This window comes from Scyliorhinus torazame, chromosome 5, assembly GCF_047496885.1.
Source record: "Scyliorhinus torazame isolate Kashiwa2021f chromosome 5, sScyTor2.1, whole genome shotgun sequence".
Taxonomy (NCBI): domain Eukaryota; kingdom Metazoa; phylum Chordata; class Chondrichthyes; order Carcharhiniformes; family Scyliorhinidae; genus Scyliorhinus; species Scyliorhinus torazame.
The window spans coordinates 160,961,679-160,981,182 of NC_092711.1; the positions used below are offsets into that span (position 1 = coordinate 160,961,679).

General features: G+C 46.0%; 2 protein-coding genes across 2 annotated transcripts in view; one reads left to right on the forward strand and one right to left on the reverse strand.

Moving 5' to 3' along the window:
* The first annotated feature begins 1,062 nt into the window (after window positions 1–1,062).
* Window positions 1,063–6,825, forward strand: LOC140420322 (uncharacterized). The gene is made up of 2 exons (XM_072504346.1): window positions 1,063–1,435; window positions 1,840–6,825. The coding sequence occupies exon 2, from the start codon at window positions 2,196–2,198 to the stop codon at window positions 3,039–3,041; it is 846 nt and encodes a 281-aa protein (XP_072360447.1). The 5' UTR covers window positions 1,063–1,435; window positions 1,840–2,195; the 3' UTR covers window positions 3,042–6,825.
* Window positions 6,826–14,958: 8,133 nt separating this feature from the next.
* LOC140418012 (uncharacterized) overlaps window positions 14,959–19,504 on the reverse strand; it is a 96,019-nt gene continuing 91,473 nt past the window's right edge. The window contains exon 3 of the mRNA XM_072501443.1: window positions 14,959–15,841. Within this exon, the coding sequence (XP_072357544.1) occupies window positions 15,206–15,841 (636 nt within the window). The 3' untranslated portion in view covers window positions 14,959–15,205. The remainder of the gene's footprint in view (window positions 15,842–19,504) is intronic.

Consider the following 19,504-nt stretch of genomic DNA (forward strand, 5'->3'; position numbering starts at 1 on the left):
TTGGTTGATGCTTTTTCCAGTCAGTTCCTTGGAACGCATTTACCCAGGTGTCTGTGTGTCTTGGTGCTTTAAAATCTCTTGAGACAGACAAACATTTCTACTTCTAGGTTCAAAGTCCGATGATATTCAGGTCCCAAGGAATCGAGTGACTTTGTCAGACCCAGATGCGAGATTTACTTTCAGATTTCTGTCTGTAAATCCTCACTTTCTAATGTACTGTAAAAGGAGATTATAAATATCATCACTGTCAAATAAAATAGAAATTCAGAAGACAATTCTAGTTTCAATGGAATATTTTTCCTCCCTCGTTCCCCTAAAGCTGTAAATTTCCATCCCACATACTCCCTCCATTCTCACTCTGCTGTATCTAATATTAACCCATGATTAGATATATGGGGTAGTGGGGGGGAAGTTTATTTCGGCAGTGAGTGCTGATGACTTGGAACTCACTACCTAGTGGTGCAAGTTGAGACGATAAGATTATTTGAAACTGAACGTAGAAGGGCACATGAAGGAAATAAACTTGCAGAGGTATGGTGATATCGAGGAGAAATGGGACAGCCTGAATTGTTCTGCAGAGAGTCGGCATGGACTCAAGTGACTGAATGGATTCCTTCTGTGCTGAAATAAAACTGTGAAATTATTCACAGACCTATATCAGAAGACAAGAAATAATAATAAATGGCTTAACCCCTTTAATGTGAACATTATGAAAGAGACCATTCTTTTAGCCAGACAAATAAATATGTCAAGCTGAGGGAGCAAAGGATGTCAATGTCTTTCAGAGAGAGAGACAGAGAGACCTGGGCCAAGCTTTTCAGAGTCTGCACCCTCCCTGGATTCGCTTCCTTTCCCTTCAGTTGCTGCAAGTCACCAATGTCCCCACAGAATGAGAAAGGAAATGGAAAGGGGGAAACACTGAGCTCCCAGATGAGGAGGAAGTTTTAGTCTGAAACTCATTGTCCAACCTCCGAATTGTGACGTCACAATGAAGCCCTGCCTGAATCAACCAATACCAAATCACACAGCTCCACGGTGACGTCTGAGGGTTCCAGTGCGCAGTCCCGTCCCCATTGTTCCCCCTCCCCCGACACCTCCTCCAGACACGGATTCCAGGCAACCGGCTGACGGCTCCCGCCAGAGCGAGAAGCCTCTCGGTGATCTCCGCCCAGGTCCGGGACTGCGCATGTTCAAGGGGCGGGTTGGTACGCATGTGCGGGGAGGCCCCGTCCCTTGACCCTCATGCAGAAATATTGACCAATGGCAAACTGGGAGGACCGGAAGGCCTCTTCACCGCCTGCCAATCAGAGTTCCTTCATTGTCTACCTGCAGACTTTGGAAATTGAGCTTGTTAACCTGCTCATTCCTGCCCAGCAAAGCTGCTGCTCCTCACTCTGAATGAGCTTGAGCTTCACACCTCCCGTCTCCAACATCTGTGAGTAAAACATTTTATTTTCTCCCCCTTTCCATTTCTTTTCTCATTCTCACCTTCAATTGGTGACTTGCAGCAACTGAAGGGAAAGGAAGTGAATCCAGGGAGGGTGCAGACTCTGGAAAGCTTGACCCAGGTCTCTCTCTCTCAAAGACATTGACATCCTTTGCTCTCTCAGCTTGACACATTTATTTGTCTGGCGAAAAGGATGGTATCTTTCCCAATGCTCACAGCTCAGTCACTCCGCCCCTCCGAATCCGCTCCCTGAAGACGACGTATGGGGTAGTTTTTGGCGACTAGGTATTGGGGAATGAGAGAGGAAAAAATGTTCCATAGAAACAAGAGTTGTCGGTTATGAATTTCTATCCTTCACTTTTGTAAACTCATTTTGTAAACTCCTTTTATAGGATATTAGAAGAGGAGGAATTACAGACAGAAATCTCAAACGTAACCTCTCGATGTGACGGAGTCACTCTGTTCCTTGGGACCTGAATATCATCAGCCTTTGAATCTAGAAGGAGAAATGTTTGTCTGTTCTGTCGGCTTCAAAATATTTTAGCCATCAGTGTGACTGGAAAAGCACCGAGACACACACACCCGAGTGAGAGTGTTCCAGAGCACTGACTGTGGAAAGAGCTTTAACCGGTTACACAGCCTGAAAAAAAAATCACACCATTCACAGCGGGGAGAGACCGTACACGTGTTCTGTGCAGGAGGCGTCAACTGATTGTCTGACCTGGAGAGACACGAGGAGACCCAAAACATGGAGAAACCGTGGAAATGTGGGAACTGTGGGAAGGGATTCAGATCCCCATCTGTACTGGAAGCTCATCGACGCATTCACACTGGGGAGAGGCCCTTTACCTGCTCTGTGTGTGGGAAGAGATTTGCTGTGTTATCCAACCTGCGGGCACACCAGCGAATTCACACCGGCGAGAAGCCATTCAGCTGCTCTCAATGTGGGAAGCGATTCAGTGATTCATCCAACCTGCGGAATCATCAGCTAATTCACACTGGGGAGCGACTGTTCACCTGCTCTCAGTGTGGGAAGAGATTCACTCAGTTATCCCAGCTGAAGAGTCACCAACGGGTTCACACTGGCGAGAAGCCATTCACCTGCTCTCTGTGTGGGAAGGGATTCACTGAGTTATCCAGCCTGAAGAAACATCAGCGAGTTCACACTGGGGAGAGGCCATTCACCTGCTCTCAGTGTGGGAAGGGATTCCGTGTTTCATCCGTACTAGTGAAACACCAGCGAGTTCACACTGGAGAGAGGCCATTCACCTGCTCTGCTTGTGGGAAGGGATTTACTGAGCTATCCATATTGAAGAAACACCAGCGAGTTCACACAGGGGAGAGGCCATACACCTGCTCTCAGTGTGGGAAGAGATTCACTCGGTCAGACACCCTGCAGTCACATGAGCGAATACACACTGGGGAGAGGGCATGCAAATGCCCTCAGTGTGGGAAGGCATTCTATGTTTCAACCAGCCTGTGGTCACATCAGCGAGTTCACACTGGGGAGAGGCCGTTCACCTGCTCTCAGTGTGGGAAAGGATTTATTCACTCATCCAGCCTGCGGTCACAACAACGACTTCACACCGGATAAAGGCCACTCGTGCCCACAGCCTGGGAAGGAAATCTGTGATTCATCGCAGCTGCTGATTCGCCAAGTTCACAATTGATTACAGTGGTTGGATTCTGTTATTGTTTCTGCTTCAATTACATCCAGGACTGCATTTTGTTCATTCTGACAGTTGGCCAATGGGGATGGTCAGACGGTTTCTTTCTGCTGGACTGCCGGTCTCACGAGGTTGCCTCCAGTGGGCTGATGCTCTTTGAGACTTGTTGCAATTGCCTGGTTCTAAATTTCACGAGGATCACAGACTGAAAGAGTGTTTGTAAGTTTGAAGATATTTAGTTCCCATTTCTGTTTGGAACCCCCAAAGCTTGCCACCTTGCCATGGAGATGGGCTGTGGTGGTTATATGTTTTTTTCTGTTTAATTTATTTGGGTGTTCTTCACAGAAGAAAACTATGAGGGTATGAAATAAATGAAAGAAAATTGCTTATTGTCACAAGTAGGCTTCAAATGAAGTTACTGTGAAAAGCCCCTAGTCGCCACATTCCGGTGCCTGTTCGGGGAGGCTGGTAGGGGAGTTGAACTGTGCTGCTGGCCTGCCTTGGCCTGCTTTCAAAGCCAGCGATTTAGCCCTGTGCTAAACAGCCCCCTCGGAGGGGCAAGTTGTTTGAGGTGGATTGGGAAACCGGGATTAGCTAAGATTAAAGGAAATATGACATATTTACCAGCTGGTCAGTTAGCTCAGTTGGCTGGTTCATGATGCGGAGCGACGCCAACAGCATGGGTTCAATTCCCCTACAGAGGTTATTGATGAAGGCCCTGCCTTCTCAACATTGCCCCTCACCTGAAGTGTGGTGACCCTCCAGTAAGTAATCACCAGTAAGCTCTCTCTCTCTCAAAGGGGAGAGCAGCCCATGGTCCTTTGGTGACTTTCATTTTACAGAATACAACAAGATTCCTTTAAGGATCACAAATCAAAGTTAAAGATCCCATTAGATCAAAGGAAGCGGCTCTTGAAGTGGCCAAAACAGTAGTAAGCCTGAGGATTGGGAACTTGTTTCGAATTCAGCAAAGGAGGACAAAGAAACTGATAAAGAAAAAATAGAATATGAGAGCAAACTGGGGAGAAACATAAAAACCCACTGGAAAAGCTCCGATAGGAATGTGAAAAGGAAAAGATTAGCAAAGACCAACATGGGTCCATTCCAGGCAGAGACAGGAGAGTTTATAATGGAGAATAAGAAAATGGCAGAGAAACTAAACAATGTGTGTCTGTCTTCATGGAGGAACATACAGAAAATTGTTCAAAAACTCAAGGGAACCAAGGAACTGGTATTCAAGAGGGACTGAAAGAGATTAGTATTAGTGACAAAGTAGTATTGGAGAAATTAATGTGGGTTGAAAGTTAATAAATCCCACAAAGTTGATGCTCTACATCCCAGAGTGCTGAAAGATGTGGCTGTAGAGATAGTGGATACATTGGTGATCATCTTTCAAAGATTCTACAGATTCTGGAATGGTTCCTGCAGGTTGGAAGGTGGTAAATGTAACCCCAATATTTAAGGAGGGAGAGAGTAAACAGGGAACCACAGACGCATTAGCCTGACATCAGTAGGAGGGAAAATGCTGCAATCTATTATAAAGGATGTGATAACAGACAAATTAGGAGCAGGAGTAGGCCACTCGGCCCCTCGAGCCTGCTCCACCATTCAATAAGTTCACGGCTGCTCTGATTGTAACTTCCAATCCACATTCCCGCTACCCTCCCGATAACCTTTCACCCTCTTGCTTACCAAGAATCTATCCAGCTCTGCCTTCAAAATATTCACAGACTCTGCTTCCACCGCCCTTTGAGGAAGAGTGCTCCAAAGACTCACGACCCTCAGAGAGAAAAAAGTTCTCCTCTGCCTTAAATGGGCAAGTTATTACTTTTAAAGTGACTCCAATTTCTAGATTCTTCCACAAGAGGAAACATCCTTTCCACATCCACCCTGTCAAGGCCCCTCAGGATCTTTTACGGTTCAATCAAGTCACCTAAACTCCATCGGACACAAGCCCAGCCCGTCCAATCATTCCTCATAAGACCAGCCTCCAATTCCAGGTACGAGTCCAGTAAACCTTCTCTGAACTGCTTCCAACACATTGACATCATTCCTTAAATGAGAGCAATACTGTAGACAGTGCTCCAGATGTGGTCTCACCAATGTCCTTTGTAACTGAAGCATAACCTCCCTACTTTTGTATTCAATTCCCCTCACAATAAACAATAACATTCTATTAGCTTTCCTAATTACTTGCTGTACCTGTATACTCGCCTTTTGTGATTCATGCTCTTGGACACCCAGATCCCTCTGAATCTCAGAGCTCTGCAATCTCTCACCGTTTAGATTATAAGCTTTTTTTATTCTTTCTACCAAGATGGACAATTTCACATTTTTCCCTCATTATGCTCCATTTGGCAGATTTTTTCCCACTCACTTAACCTACCTATATCACTTTAGTCTCCTTATGTCCCATTCACAATTTACTTTCCTTCCTATCTTTGTTACAATTGGAACATAGGAGCAGGACTTGGCTATTCAGCCCGTCGACCTGCTCCACCATTCAATACGATCATGGCTGATCATCCACTTCAATGCCTTTCCCCCCACACTATCCCCATATCCCTTTGTGTAGGGGCTGGTTTAGCACAGTGGGCTAAAACAGCTGGCTCATAAAGCAGGATAAGGCCAGCAGCGAGGGTTCCATCCCCGTACCAGCCTCCCCGAACAGGCGCCAGAATGTGGCGATTAGGGGCTTTTCACAGTAACTTCATTTGAAGCCTACTTGTGACAATAAGCGATTTTTGTTTCATTTCATGTTATTGGGATTTAGAAATCTGTGTCTCTGCTTTAAACACACTCAATGACTGAGCTTCCACAGCCCTCTGGGGTAGAGAATTCCAAAGATTCACAACCCTCTGAGTAAAGAAATGTCTCCTCTGAGACTGGTCCTAAATGGCTTCCCCCTTATTTTGAAATTCTGTCCCCTGGTTCTAGACTCTCCAAACGGGGGAAACATCTCACCTGCACCTGTTACCAATTATTTTTGGCTATCCTCAACAGACACAGAATACAAAGCAGCTGATAAATGTGAAGAACAGATGATGAATGCTGCAGCATCGATAGCAACCTGTCTGACCATCAAGAGAAGAATTCTGCTGTCAGAGCCAGGCAACTACAGATCACTGAATTGTTGAAGCTTTTCTTGTGTAATCTTGGAGGCCGCCCCGGTCTTTGGAAATCTAGGAATGGGTAAATTTATGCTCGCGACTGTGACATGTGAGACTAAAATGGACTACGCTCGTGTGTATGTTTGCCTGTTGAAAAATGTAAAATGTTATTATAGAGTACAAGTTGCATGTAATCATAAGAAATGTTTAAAATTTTAAAAGTTTTTAGAAAAATAAAGCCATCTGCGTACATCGCTGGTTCATTTTTTTTGAAGGGGGAGGTGTGACGATTGGAAGATTTTTGGAAAATTTGATTATAAATGTATTGGGCAATTTAAGGGTTAAAAGCGTGGGGTTAGAGTGTGATTCACTGCAAAATTATAGAGAGCAGTTTTTGGAGAAAGGTTTGGAGAGAGAAGTTCAATTTTGGGCCCACAATTCTCCCACAGTGAGATAGATTGAGATCTGTATCTTTCTTTTCCTGTTGTTTAATGGGAGATTGAGTAGTAATGTTTAAATGGGTAATTGTAAGCTGTTGTTTTGGGTGTGAAGTTAAAAAGTTTAATATTGTAGCCACAATAAAGTTTTATTTTAAAAATAACCAAGCCCTATTTCTTCATGCGATCATTCCTGGAGTGAATCATTCCTTCCGCACAGTCACACAAATAGACTGAAATATTGGGGTTTTGGTCCAGTATCCTAGCCACTGTTGGGGTCTGGTCTGGGATCGGAATAGTGAACGATGTAACAATTGGTTGGTGGCCCATTTTCCAGTCAGTCCTCCAGCACCTTCCTGTCTCTCTATTACTGCGACGCCCATGGCAGTTTCCCAACTGGGACACAGGCCCCGTTATTCTCAGCGAAATTCATCCCTCAGCTCTGTCGCCCGGCTGTCATTGATATGAGCAACAGAGACAGAAAGGTGCAGAGGAGCAAGTGGGAAGTTAAAACTTGTGGCTCAAAATCAATACTTCAACATTTGTCAGTGAAATCCATGTTATTTATACTGGGTTTTTAATTATTAGATTTAGGCATCGGAGGCAAAGGGTGGAGGGTTTTAAAGTATAACTTTTCCTTTCTAACTAGAGTCCGCCATGGCTCAGGGGGCAGCACTATCACCTCTGGGTCAGAAGGTTAAGACCCAGTTAGGGACCTGTGGACAAAAACCAGTTCCAACATTCCTGGTCCCAGCACTGAGTGAATGCTGCACTGTCAGAACAGCTTTCTTTCAAATAAGATATTAAACTGAGGCCCTGTCTCCCCCCCCCCCCGCCCCGCCCGCCCCCCCCCCCCCCCACCCCCCCACCCCCCACCTCCCACACCCCACCTCCCACGCGCCCCCCCCCCCCACTTTGAAGAAGAGCAGAGGAGTTATCCCCGGTGTCCCGGTCAATATTTATCCCTCAATCAACATCACTAAAACCAGATCATCTGCTCATTATCATTTGGTGTGTGGGATCTTGCTGTGTGGAAATTGGCCGCTGCGCTTCCTACATTACAACAGTGACTACACTTCAAAAGAACTTCATTGGCTGTAAAGCACTTTGGGACGTTCTGTGGTTGTGAAAGGCGCTATAGACATGTAAGTTTTTTAATTGAAGGTTTATGTTATCTGATCTTGTTATCTGGAACTTAATTGATTTGAGCCACACCCAACTTGCGATTTAATAAATTCACTTTGGTTCAGACAAGACTTTAACCAATTAAGACAAAATCAAAATTCTCTGGATAGTAAATTTAAAAATAAGTTTATTAAATGAAAAAATTTTACTGAATAACTTTAACACATTGACTTTTCCAACTTCATGTGGGTGATCAGTCTGTAGAAGCGTAACCCTCTCTGGCTCCTTTGACAGTAATTCTTGTAGAATTCAGCCTCGGGAGTCTGGCTCCTTCTTTGACAGTAATTTCTTTGGAACTCAACCTCGGGAGTCTTCAGTACTTGGCCAGCAAGGAAGATCTTCCGAACCTCTACTTTTATCCCCAAAGTGACCATTATCTCACGTCAGAGTTGGGTCTGTTGTAACATGATAATTGGTCAATTTGGTCACTCGATTAATTTAATTGGATCCCCAATTACTGACACCTTCTCATTATCTCAGACAGGAATACAATAGAACTGTTTCATACTATCCCTTTATCTGATTCTCTACAATCCCTTATTCATACAGTTTCAAATGTTGAGGCTAATCAGAGCTTGAAGGTCTCTCTTGTCAGTACATTTGTCCTTATTGCACTTTCTTTATACACAGCAATTAACCTTTGACATTTTTACAGCAAATGAGAATCAGGGCACGACCTAATGGCCACGATGCGCAAGGCGCGAATCCAAGTGTGCCAGTTAGATCACAGGAGAGTCTGAAATTGGGCACCAAGAGGCAAACGGTTTCCGATCTAACCGGCCTATTCCCACTGGCAGGATTAAGGCCAATCTCCATCCCGTTAACGGGAAGGACCCCCTATCTAAAGGCAAAGCTTGATTTAAGCGACTCCATAGCCGGTCACATGGACGCCGATGAGTATTGGCCCCACACAGACATGGGCCAGGCATCACGGTACCGGAGGGGATCCCGGGCCATGGAGGCCCCCGACTGGTCAGGTATAGGGCAGGGTGCCCCCCCCGGCACAGCCCTGGGACGTGTGCATCTTGGCACCGCAAACCTGGACATTTCACACTCTGCCCACTCACTAAGATCATTCATAAAGACTGAGTCTTGATTTTGTGCAACAACCATGTCTTTCTCTCCATTTCAAATCCCCTGTGAAAATCCAAACACAGTGTATCGTGAAATTATTAGATTTAAAAAAGAACGAGTTGTTGGGATTCACTGCCTCACAATGGTGCAGGAAGGAAATTCAACTGTAACTTTCACAAGGGAACTGGACAGATTCTGGAGGAAAAGAAACTTGCCGGGCGATGGGACTAATTAGTTAATTCAAAGAGCTAGCATGGGAACAATGGGCGGGATGGCCTCTTTCTGTGCTCACTGAGACTCGTTTGCATTTGAAGAAAGTGGGAAATACCTGGAAGCCACTTCCTACGATGCGGGTAGAAGCAGAGATAATGGAAAGTCTCCCAAAGGAAATTAGATGGGCTTTTCAGGGAAATAAACTGACGGATACGGGAATAGGACGGGGCAATGGTTTGATCTACAGAGATCTACAAGTTGTGAATGTTTGGAATTCTCTACCCCAGAGGGCTGTGGGAACTCAGTCATTGAGTGTGTTTAAAGCAGAGACTGACAGATTTCTAAATACCAATAACACAAAGAGATATGGGGATAGTGTGGGGGAAAAGGCATTGAAGTGGATGATCAGCCATGATCGTATTGAACGGTGGAGCAGGCTCGACGGGCTGAATGGCCAATTCCTGCTCCTATGTTTCAATGATACAAAAGTAAGCAGGAAAGTAAATTATGAAGAGGACATAAGGAGGTTAAAAAGGTAGATGTTAAATGAGTGAAACAAGATCTGCCAAATGGAGAATAATGTAGGAAAATGTGTAATTGTCCATGTTGGGCAGAAGAATAAAAAAGTTTATTATCTAAATGGTGAGAGATTGCAGATATCCGAGACTCAGAGGGATCTGGATGTCCACGAGCATGAATCACAAAAGGCGAGTATACAGGTGCAGCAAGTAATTAGGAAAGCTATTAGAATGTTATTGTTCATTGTGAGGGGAATTGAAGACAAGAGTAGGGAGGTTATGCTTCAGTTGTACACAGTAGCACAAGTGGATACCACTGTGGCTTCACAGCTCCAGGGTCCGAGAATCGATTGCCCACTGGATCACTGTCTGTGGAGTCTGCACGTTCTCCCCGTGTCTGCGTGGGTTTCCTCCAGGTGCTCCGGGTTCCTCTCAGTCCAAAGGTGTGCAGGTCAGGTGGTTGGCCACGATAAATTGACCTTAGTGATCAAAAAGTTTAGGAGGGCTTATTGGGTTACGGGGATAGCGCTTAAGTGGGTCGGTGCAGACTCGATGGGCTGAATGGCCCCCTTCTGCACTGTATGTTGTATGTACTATATTGGTGAGACCATATCTGGAGCACTGTGTACAGTATTACTCTAATTTAAGGAATGATGTAAATGTGTTGGAAGCAGTTCAGAGAAGGTTTACTGGACTCATACCCGGAATTGGAGGCTGGTCTTGTGAGGAATGATTGGACAGGCTGGGCTTGTGTCCGATGGAGGTTTGGTGACTTGATTGAACCGTATAAGATGCTGAGGGACCTTGACAGGGTGGCTGTGGAAAGGATGTTTCCTCTTGTGGGAGAATCTAGAAATTGGAGTCACTTCAAAAGTAATAACTTGTCCATTTAAGGCAGAGGAGAACTTTATCTCTCAGAGGGTTGGGAGACTTTGGAACTCTCTTCCTCAAAGGGCAGTGGAAGCAGAGTCTTTGAATATTTTTGAGGCAAAGATGGATAGATTCTTGAAAATCAAGGGGGTGAAAGTTTATCAGGGGTAGGTGGGAATAAGACCACACTAAAACCATAAGGAATAGGAGTAGGCCATTCGGCCCTTCCAGCCTGCACCACATTTCAACAGGATCATGGCTGAAACCAACATTCCTCACATTCACTTTCCGGCCCTTTCCCCATAATCCTCGGTTCCCTGACTGAGCAAGAATCTAGCTCAGCCGGGCAGCACGGTGGCACAGTGGTTAGCACTGCTGCCTCACGGCGTCAAGGTTCCAGGTTCGATCCCGGCTCTGGGTCACGGTCCATGTGGTGTTTGCACATTCTCCCAGTGTTTGCATGGGTTTCGCCCCCACAACCCAAGGATGTGCAGGGTAGACGGATTGGCCATGCTAAATTGTCCCTTAATTGGAAAAAAATGAATTGGGCACTCTAAATTTACATTTAAAAAAACAAATTGAGATAAAAAATCTATCTCAGCCTTAAATATACACAAGGACTCTGTCCCCACAACTCTCTCAGTTCCAAAGTCTCTCAGAAGAAATTCCTCCTCATCTCAGTCTTCAATTGACATCTCTTTATTCTGAGACTATGCCCTCTGGTCAACTCTCCCATGAGGGAAACATCCTCTCAGCATTTACCCTGTCAAACCCCTTAAGAATCCTGGATGTTTCAATGAGATCACCTCTCATTCTTCTAAATTCCAATGAGTAGAGTCCAAACCTGTTAAACCTTTGCCCCGAAGACAATCCCCCCATAATGGGGATCATCCTAGTGAACCTTCTCTAAACAGCCTCCAATGAAATAATATCTTTCCTTAAATAAGGGGACCAAAACTGCTCTCAGTTCTCCAGATGTGGTGTCACCAGCACCTTGTACAGCTGCAGCAAGACTTCCCGACTCTTATACTCCAACCCCCTTGGAATCAGGGCCAACATTCCATTAGCCTTCCTGATTACCTGCTGCACCTGTCTGCTAGCTTTCTGTGTTTCGTGCACAAGTTCCCCCAAGTCCCTTTGTGCTGCAGCTTTCTGTAGTTTTTCGCCATTTAAATAATACTGTTCTTTTGTTCTCCCTTCCAAAATGAACTTCACATTTTCCCACATTATGCTCCATGTGGCAACCTTTTGTCCACTTGCTTAACCTCTCAATATCTCTTTGCAAACTGATTGTATCCCCCTCACAACTTGCCTTTCCATCTATTTTTGTGTTGTCTGTAAATTTGGGCACAGTACGTTCGCTTCCTTCCTCCAAGTCATTAATATAAATTGTACACAGTTGCGGTCCCAGCACTGATCCCTGTGGAACCCCACTGGTTACAGGTCACCAACCTTAAAAAGAACCCCTTATCCCCAATCGCTGTTTCCTGCTCATTAGCCAATTCTCTATCCACGCCAACCCCATGTGTTCTTATCTCATGACTTAATGTTTTGTGAGGTACCTTGTCAAAGGCCTTCTGGAAGGTTAAATACAACACATCTACTGGTCCCCCTCTATCCACTCTGGTTGAAACTTCCTCGAAACACTCTGATAAATTAGTCAGACACAGTTTCCCTTTCACAAAGCTATGCTGACTCTGCTTGATTAGATTATGATTTTCTCAATGTGCTGCTATTACTTCCTAATAATTGATTCCAACATTTTTTTCAACAATAAATGTTAGGCTGATCGTCGTATAGTGTCTCGTTTTTGCCTCCCTCCCATTCTGAATCGGCGGGTTGTCACATTGGCAGTTTTCCAATCCTCTGGTACTTCTCCAGAATCCAAGGATGTTTGGAACATTACAATCAATGCATCCACTATCTCTGTAGACATTTCTTTTAGGATCCGAGGATGCAGCCATCCAGGGGACATATCTTATCCCCATCGGTTTGTCCAATACAACTTCTCCAGTGATGGCATTTAATTGCTCCCTCCGTATTCTTTCGTATTAATGGAATATTCGATTTATCTTCCACCATAAAGGCTCATGCAAAATATCTGTTTAACTCCTCTGCCATTTCCTTGTTCCCCATAACTGACACAGTGGCGTGGAGGCACAGTGGTTAGTACTGTTGCTTCACAGCTCCAGGGACCCGGGTTCAATTCTCGGTTTGGGTCACTGTCTGTGCGGAGTCTGCACGTTCTCCCCAAAACTGCGTGGGTTTCCTCCGGGTGCTCCGGTTTCCTCCCACAAGTCCCAAAAGACGTGCTTGTTAGGTGAATTGGACATTCTGAATTCTCCCTCTGTGTACCTGAACAGGTGCCGGAGTGTGGCGACTAGGGGCTTTTCACAGTAACTTCATTGCAGTGTTAATGTAAGCCTACTTGTGAAAATAATAAAGATTATTTTTATAATAAAAAATATTATTAGGCTCTCCCAAGATTTATTTTCAAAGGAGCCTCTGTGGAGTTGAGGTTTCAATTAGATCAGCCGTGAACTTATTGAATTGTGGAGCAGGCTCGAGGGGCCGAGTGGCCTGCTCCTGCTCCTAATTTGTCTGTTATCACATCCTTTATAATAGATTGTAGCATTTTCTCTCCTCCTGATGTCAGGCTAATGGGTCTGTGGTTCCCGTTTTCTCTCTCTCCTTAAATAGTGGGGTTACATTTACCACCTTCCAACTTGCAGGAACCATTCCAGGATCTATAGAATTTTGAAAGATGATCACTAATGTATCCACTATTTCTACAGCCACCTCTTTCAACACTCTGGGATGGAGAGGTCAGCTTTTGGGGATTTATTAACTTTCAATACCATTAATTTCTCCAGTGCTACTTTTTCACTAATACTAATCTCTTTCAGTTCGTCGTGCTCACTGGTCCCTTGGTTCTCTCGTGTTTTGGGGATGATTTCTGTCTCTTCCTCTGTGAAGACAGACACACATTGTTTAGTTTCTCTGTCATTTTCTTATTCCCCATTATAAACTCTCCTGTCTGTCTGGAATGGACCCACATTGGTCTTTGCTAATCTTTTTCTTTTCACATTCCTACAGAAGCTTTTCCAGTCGTTTTTTATGTTTTCCCCAGTTTGCTCTCATATTCTATTTTCTCTTTATCAGTTTCTTGGTCCTTTGCTGAATTCTAAAACAAATTCCCAATCCTCAGGCTCACTACTATTTGGGCCACTTTATGAGTCTCCTCCATTGATCTAATGGAATCTTTAACTTTTCTTGGTAGCCACGATAGCTTCATTTTGCTGTTTAATTTTTGCTTCTTAAAGGAATCAATATTTTATGTAAATAAAATGCGAGTGGTTGCCTGTCTATTGTCTATCGTCATACAAAGAACAAAGGACAGTACAGCACATGAACAGGCCCTTCGGCCCACCAAGCCTGCCCGGATCATGATGTCTGTCTAAACTAAAACCTTCTGTGCTTCCAGGGTCTGTATCCGTCTATTCCTATCCTATTCATGTATTCGTCAAGATGCCTCTTAAACGTCACTATCGTACCTGCTTCCACGACCTCCTCCGGCAGCGAGTTCCAGGCACTCACCACCCTCGGTGTAAAAAACGTCCCTCGCACATCTCGGCTAAACTTTGCCCATATGTCACCTGGTAATTGACTTTTGCCCCTTGCACCTTAAACCTCTGTCATCTGGGAAAAAGCTTCTATCAACTCTGTCCATGCCACTCATCATTTTGTAAACTTTTATCAGGTCGTCCCTCAACCTCGTCGCTCTAGTTAAAACAATCCGAGTTTATCCAACCTCTCCTGACAGCTAATCCCCTCCAGGCCATGCAACATCCTGGTAAACCTCCTCTGTACTCTCTCCAAAGCCTCCACATCCTTTTGGTAATGTGGTGACCAGAATTGTTGGCAATATTCCACGTGTGGCCTAACTAAGGTTCTGTTCAGCTGCAGCATGATTTGCCAATTTCTATACTCAATGCCCCGACCAATGAAGACAAGCATGCCGTCTGTCTTCTTAGCTCCTTATCCACCTGCATTGCCACTTTCAGTGATATGTTTATTGTCATTTCCCAATCTACCACAGACAACTTGCCCCTCATACCATGACAGTCTCCTTCTGCGACAACCACCCAGATAAATTAGACAAATGAAGTATGTAACCACCATAGCCCATCTTCATGGCAACATGGTTGCTTTGGGAACTAAATATCTTCCAACGTGCAAACACCTTTTCATTCTGTGCTCCTCGTCACACATGGAACCAGGTAATCGCAACGAGGCTCAAAAATGGTCAGCCCACCGGAGGCAGAGGTGTTAGACCGGCCAGTCCAGCAGAAAGAAACCCTCCAATCATCACCATTCACCAGATGTCAGAATGAACAAAATGCAGTCCTGGATGTCAGTGAGAGCAGAACCAATAACAACGGAGCCAACATCTGTAATTTATTGTGAACTTGTTGGAGTCACAACAGATGTGATGAATCAGAAAACCCCTCCCCACATTGAGAGCAGATGAATGGTCTCTCCCCAGAATTAACTCGCTAGTGTCTCCATCGTTGGGACGGATCATTGAATGTCTCCCCTGCTCAGAGCAGGGGAATGGCCTCTTCCAGGTGTGAACTCTCTAGTGTTCCCGCAGGGTGTATGGATATCTGAATCCCTTCTCTCACTAAGAACAGGTTAACGCCTTCTCCCCTGTATGAACTCGCTGGTGGCTCTGCAGGTTGGATAACTGAGTGAATCCCTTCCCACACTGAGAGCAGATGAACGGCCTCTCCCCAGTGTGAACTCGCTGGTGTCTCTGCAGGTCGGATGAGTGAGGGAATCCCTTCTCACACTGAGAGCAGGTGAATGGCCTCTCCCCAGTATGAACTCGCTGGTGTCTCTGCAGGTCGGATGATTGAGTGAATCGCTTCTCACACTGAGAGCAAATGAACGGCCTCTCCCCAGTGTGAACTCGCTGGTGTGTCCGCAGGCCGGATAACTGAGTGAAACATTTCTCACATTGAGAGCAGGTGATCGGTCTCTCCCCAGTGTGAACTCGCTGGTGTCTCCGCAGGCTCAATGAAGTAGTGAATCCCTTCTCACACTGAGAGCAGGTGAACGGCCTCTCCCCAGTGTGAACTCGCTGGTGTGTCTGCAGGACGGATAACTGAGTGAAACACTTCTCACATTGAGAGCAGGTGAACGGCCTCTCCCCAGTGTGAACTCGCTGGTGTCTCCGCAGGCTCGATGAAGTAGTGAATCCCTTCTCACACTGAGAGCATGTGAACGGCCTCTCCCCAGTGTGAACTCGCTGGTGTGTCTGCAGGACGGATAACTGAGTGAAACACTTCTCACACTGAGAGCAGGTGAACGGCCTCTCCCCAGTGTGAACTCGCTGGTGTAATTGCAGGGTGGATAACTGAATGAATCCCTTCCCACACACAGAGCAGATGAACGGCCTCTCCCCAGTGTGAATGCGCCGATGAGCTTCCAGTGCAGATGGAACCCAGAATCCCTTCCCACAGTCCCCACATTTCCATTGTTTCTCCAGGGTGGGGGTGTCCTCGTGTCTCTCCAGGTTTGTCGATCAGTTGAAGCCTCGTCCACACACAGAACACGTGTAACGTCTCTCCCACTGTGAATGGTGTGATGTTTTTTCAGGCTGCGTAACTGGTTAAAGCTCTTTCCACAGTCAGTGCTCTGGAACTCTCTCACTCGGGTGTGTGTGTGTCTCGGGGCTTTTCCAGCCACACTGATGTTTTGAAGCGGACAGAAAAGACAAACATTTCTCCTTCTCAATTCAAAGTCCGGTGATATTCAGTTCCAAGGAATTGAGAGACTCAGTCAGATTGAGACGTGACGTTTGCGATTTCTGTCTGTAATTCCTCCTCCTCTAATATTCTGTAAAAACAATTTACAAAAGTTACTTTTCCTCTCCTCATTTTGGAGAAGGTATCCTGAGGGTAACGGCAGTCTGGCCGTGGGATTAATCCTCCGGGTCCTCAGTCTTATTGAGGAATGTCCCCTCGGATCTATTGTGGTGGTGATTCTTTTGTATTTTTGTTATTATGGGAGGGTTTATGTGTTGTTGACTTTATCCTACTCTGGTACAGACGGGGCTTTTATCTGTGAAAGGAGCAGTTTGGGGAGACTTTGGTGCCTCTGGTGTAAAGTGAGTTGGAGGAGGGGGTAATGGCGCACGCCCGATTGTGGTGTGAAAATCTGTTCCTGTTCTCTCTGTCGCCTAACTAATTGCGGCAGTTAATCTGCAAATTTTCTCAGGGAATGTACGGGGCATCCATCACCCTATCAGAAGGAAAAAGATCCTCTCTTTTCGAAAGGAGAACGTCGACATCGCTTTATTACAGGAAACGCATCTGGATTATGAGGAACACTTTAAATTGAGGCGGGATTGGATTGAGCAGTTTTTTTCACCTCTTTTTCATCGAGTCGCAGACTTGTGACAATGCTTATTATACACTATCCAAGCAGTCAGGGTAACTGTGCCGATTACAATGTGCATGTCAATTTCCTTTGTGTCGGTCCCTCCATCTCCTGTCCCTCCCCTCCGCCCCCTTCACTCGTCGTTTCTGGGTTCTTTCCTGGGCCCTTCACTGTACAATGGGAGTTATCTGTTATTTACAAGTGGACGGTGCCCTCCCTCCACCCCCCCCCCCCCCCATTGATGGGCCTCCCCCCTTCCACCCCGCGCACTCCCTGTCCTGTTTTTCACCTTCCCTTGGGGGTTCCTCTTCTTGTTTTTTGTTCTGGGCTCTCTGGTCTCTGTGTCAGTTGGTTTCTGTTTCTTCCTCCTTGTCCCAGTAGCCCCCTTCCCCCCGTCCCGTTTTCCTGCCTGTTCCCTGTGATCCCGTTGGCTCCCGTACGCCCACCTCCCTCCCCAGTGTTCCATTGGCCGCTGGCTTCAAACAGGTCCTGGAACAAGTTGGTGAATAGCCTCCACACTTTGTGGGAACCATCCTCTGACCCTCGGACGGTGAACTTGATCTTCTCCAGGTGGAGAAATCCAGATAGGTCTGCCAGCTCGTCTGAGCTGTGGGTGGTGCTGCTAATCGCCAGCCGAGCAGGATTCTCCAGCGGCCGATTAGAGAAGCAAAGGCAAGGGCGTCCACCCTTTTCCCCATGAATAGTTCTGGCTGGTCTGATACCCCGAAGACTGCCATTTGTGGGCACGGCTCCACCCTCATAACCATGGACATTGTCTCTAAATAGGCTGTCCAGAATTCAACTGTAAATATGCTGTCCAGAATTTGACAATTCTGGGACATACCCAGAACAGGTGGGCATGGTTTGCCGGGCCCCCCTGGCACCATTCACATTTGTCCTCCATCTCCGGGAAGAACCTGCTCATTTGGGTTCTTGTCGGGTGTGCTCTGTGCACAACATTCAGCTGCATGAAGCTTCGCCTTGCGTAGGAGAAGGTGGAGTTGGTCCCGTTCAGTGCTTCGCTCCAGAGTCCCCACCCTATTTCCGTCCCTCGCTCTTCCTCCCATTTTTCCTGGGTTTCGTCAAGTAAGGAGCGCATCCTTATTAAGAGTTGTCAGTACAGGTCCCCACAGTTTCCCTTCCCCAGACTGTCTGCGTCCAGTAACTCCTCTTGCATTGTGCTTCTCAGGGTTTCTGGGTATGCTGGTGTCTCCTTGCGGAGAAAGTTTTTGACCTGGAGCTCATCCCTGTTTGGTAGGTCCAGTCTATCCGTCAGCTCCTCTAAGGTCGCTAGTCTATTTCCCGTGTAAAAGTCCCTAACCATCAGTGTTCCCCCTTCTTGTCTCTACCTCTTGAAGGTGATGTTGAGAATGGCTGGTGCAAACCTATGGTTGCCGCAGATGGGGGCCATAAGGGACACATCGGTCATACTGAAATGCTGCCACATCTGGTTCCAGGTTCTCAGGGTAGCTGCCACCACTGGACTGGTGCTGACGGGGATGGGAGTGTTGCCGTAGCGAGGGCCGGGAGGGTCATTCCTGTACACGAGGACTCGGCCATCATCAACCATTCCATGTCTGGGTCCTTTACCCATCTCCTCACTCTTTCGGCCGTGGCTGCCCAGTGATAGTATTGCAAGTTCGGGAGGGCCAGGCCTCCCATGTTTCTTCTCCATTGTAGTACTGTTTTAGGGATTTTTGAATTCTTGCCCCTCCGCACAAACGATGTTAGGTTAGGTGGGTTGACCATGATCAATGGACCGGATTATGGGACTAGGATGGGGAGTCTGCCTCTGTGAGTGCTTTTTCTGAGGGTCAGTGCAGACTTGAAGAAGCAAATGGCCTCCTTCTGCACTATAGAGATTCTACGTCATCTATGTTATTTTAATTCGACTCTGCTGTTAGTGTGTTTTGTAATATTTTGGGGTATGCGCCCTGCATTGTTATTCTTCTGTTTTTATATAATTTTACCCTCTTTCCCCGCTCACTATGTTAACCTGTTAACTGATCTGGCATTTCATCTAGAGGCTCTGGTCGCTCAAATATCCTGCTCTGAATTAATTCTGCAATGTATTGCTTGTATTTATGCGGAAGTATCAGTTGTTCTACACTGTACCCATTTTCCAGCAATATTTCTGTTATTCTGTTGCATTCATTATTTTAAAAATGGTAAAAAAACATGACAAAGGAAATATTAAAAATCTGTCCAACTCATCCTTGAATATATTCAGTGACCCAAAGACTCCACTGATCCCTGTGGAAGAGAATGCCATAGACTAATAGCCTTTTGAGGGAAGAGATGACTGGAAATATATAAAGCCGATCATAGAATTTACAGTGCAGAAGGAGGCCATTCGGCCCATCGAGTCTGTACCGGCTCTTGGGAAGAGCACCCCACCCAAGGTCAACACCTCCACCCTATCCCCATAACCCATTAACCCCACCCAACACTAAGGGCAATTTTGGACACAAAGGGCATTTATCATGGCCAATCCACCTAACCTGCACATCTTTGGACTGTGGGAGGAAACCGGAGCACC

Bases quoted from the DNA above. Each gene is read 5' to 3' on its own strand.
- LOC140420322 (XM_072504346.1), top strand. From the start codon at position 2,196: ATGGAGAAACCGTGGAAATGTGGGAACTGTGGGAAGGGATTCAGATCC.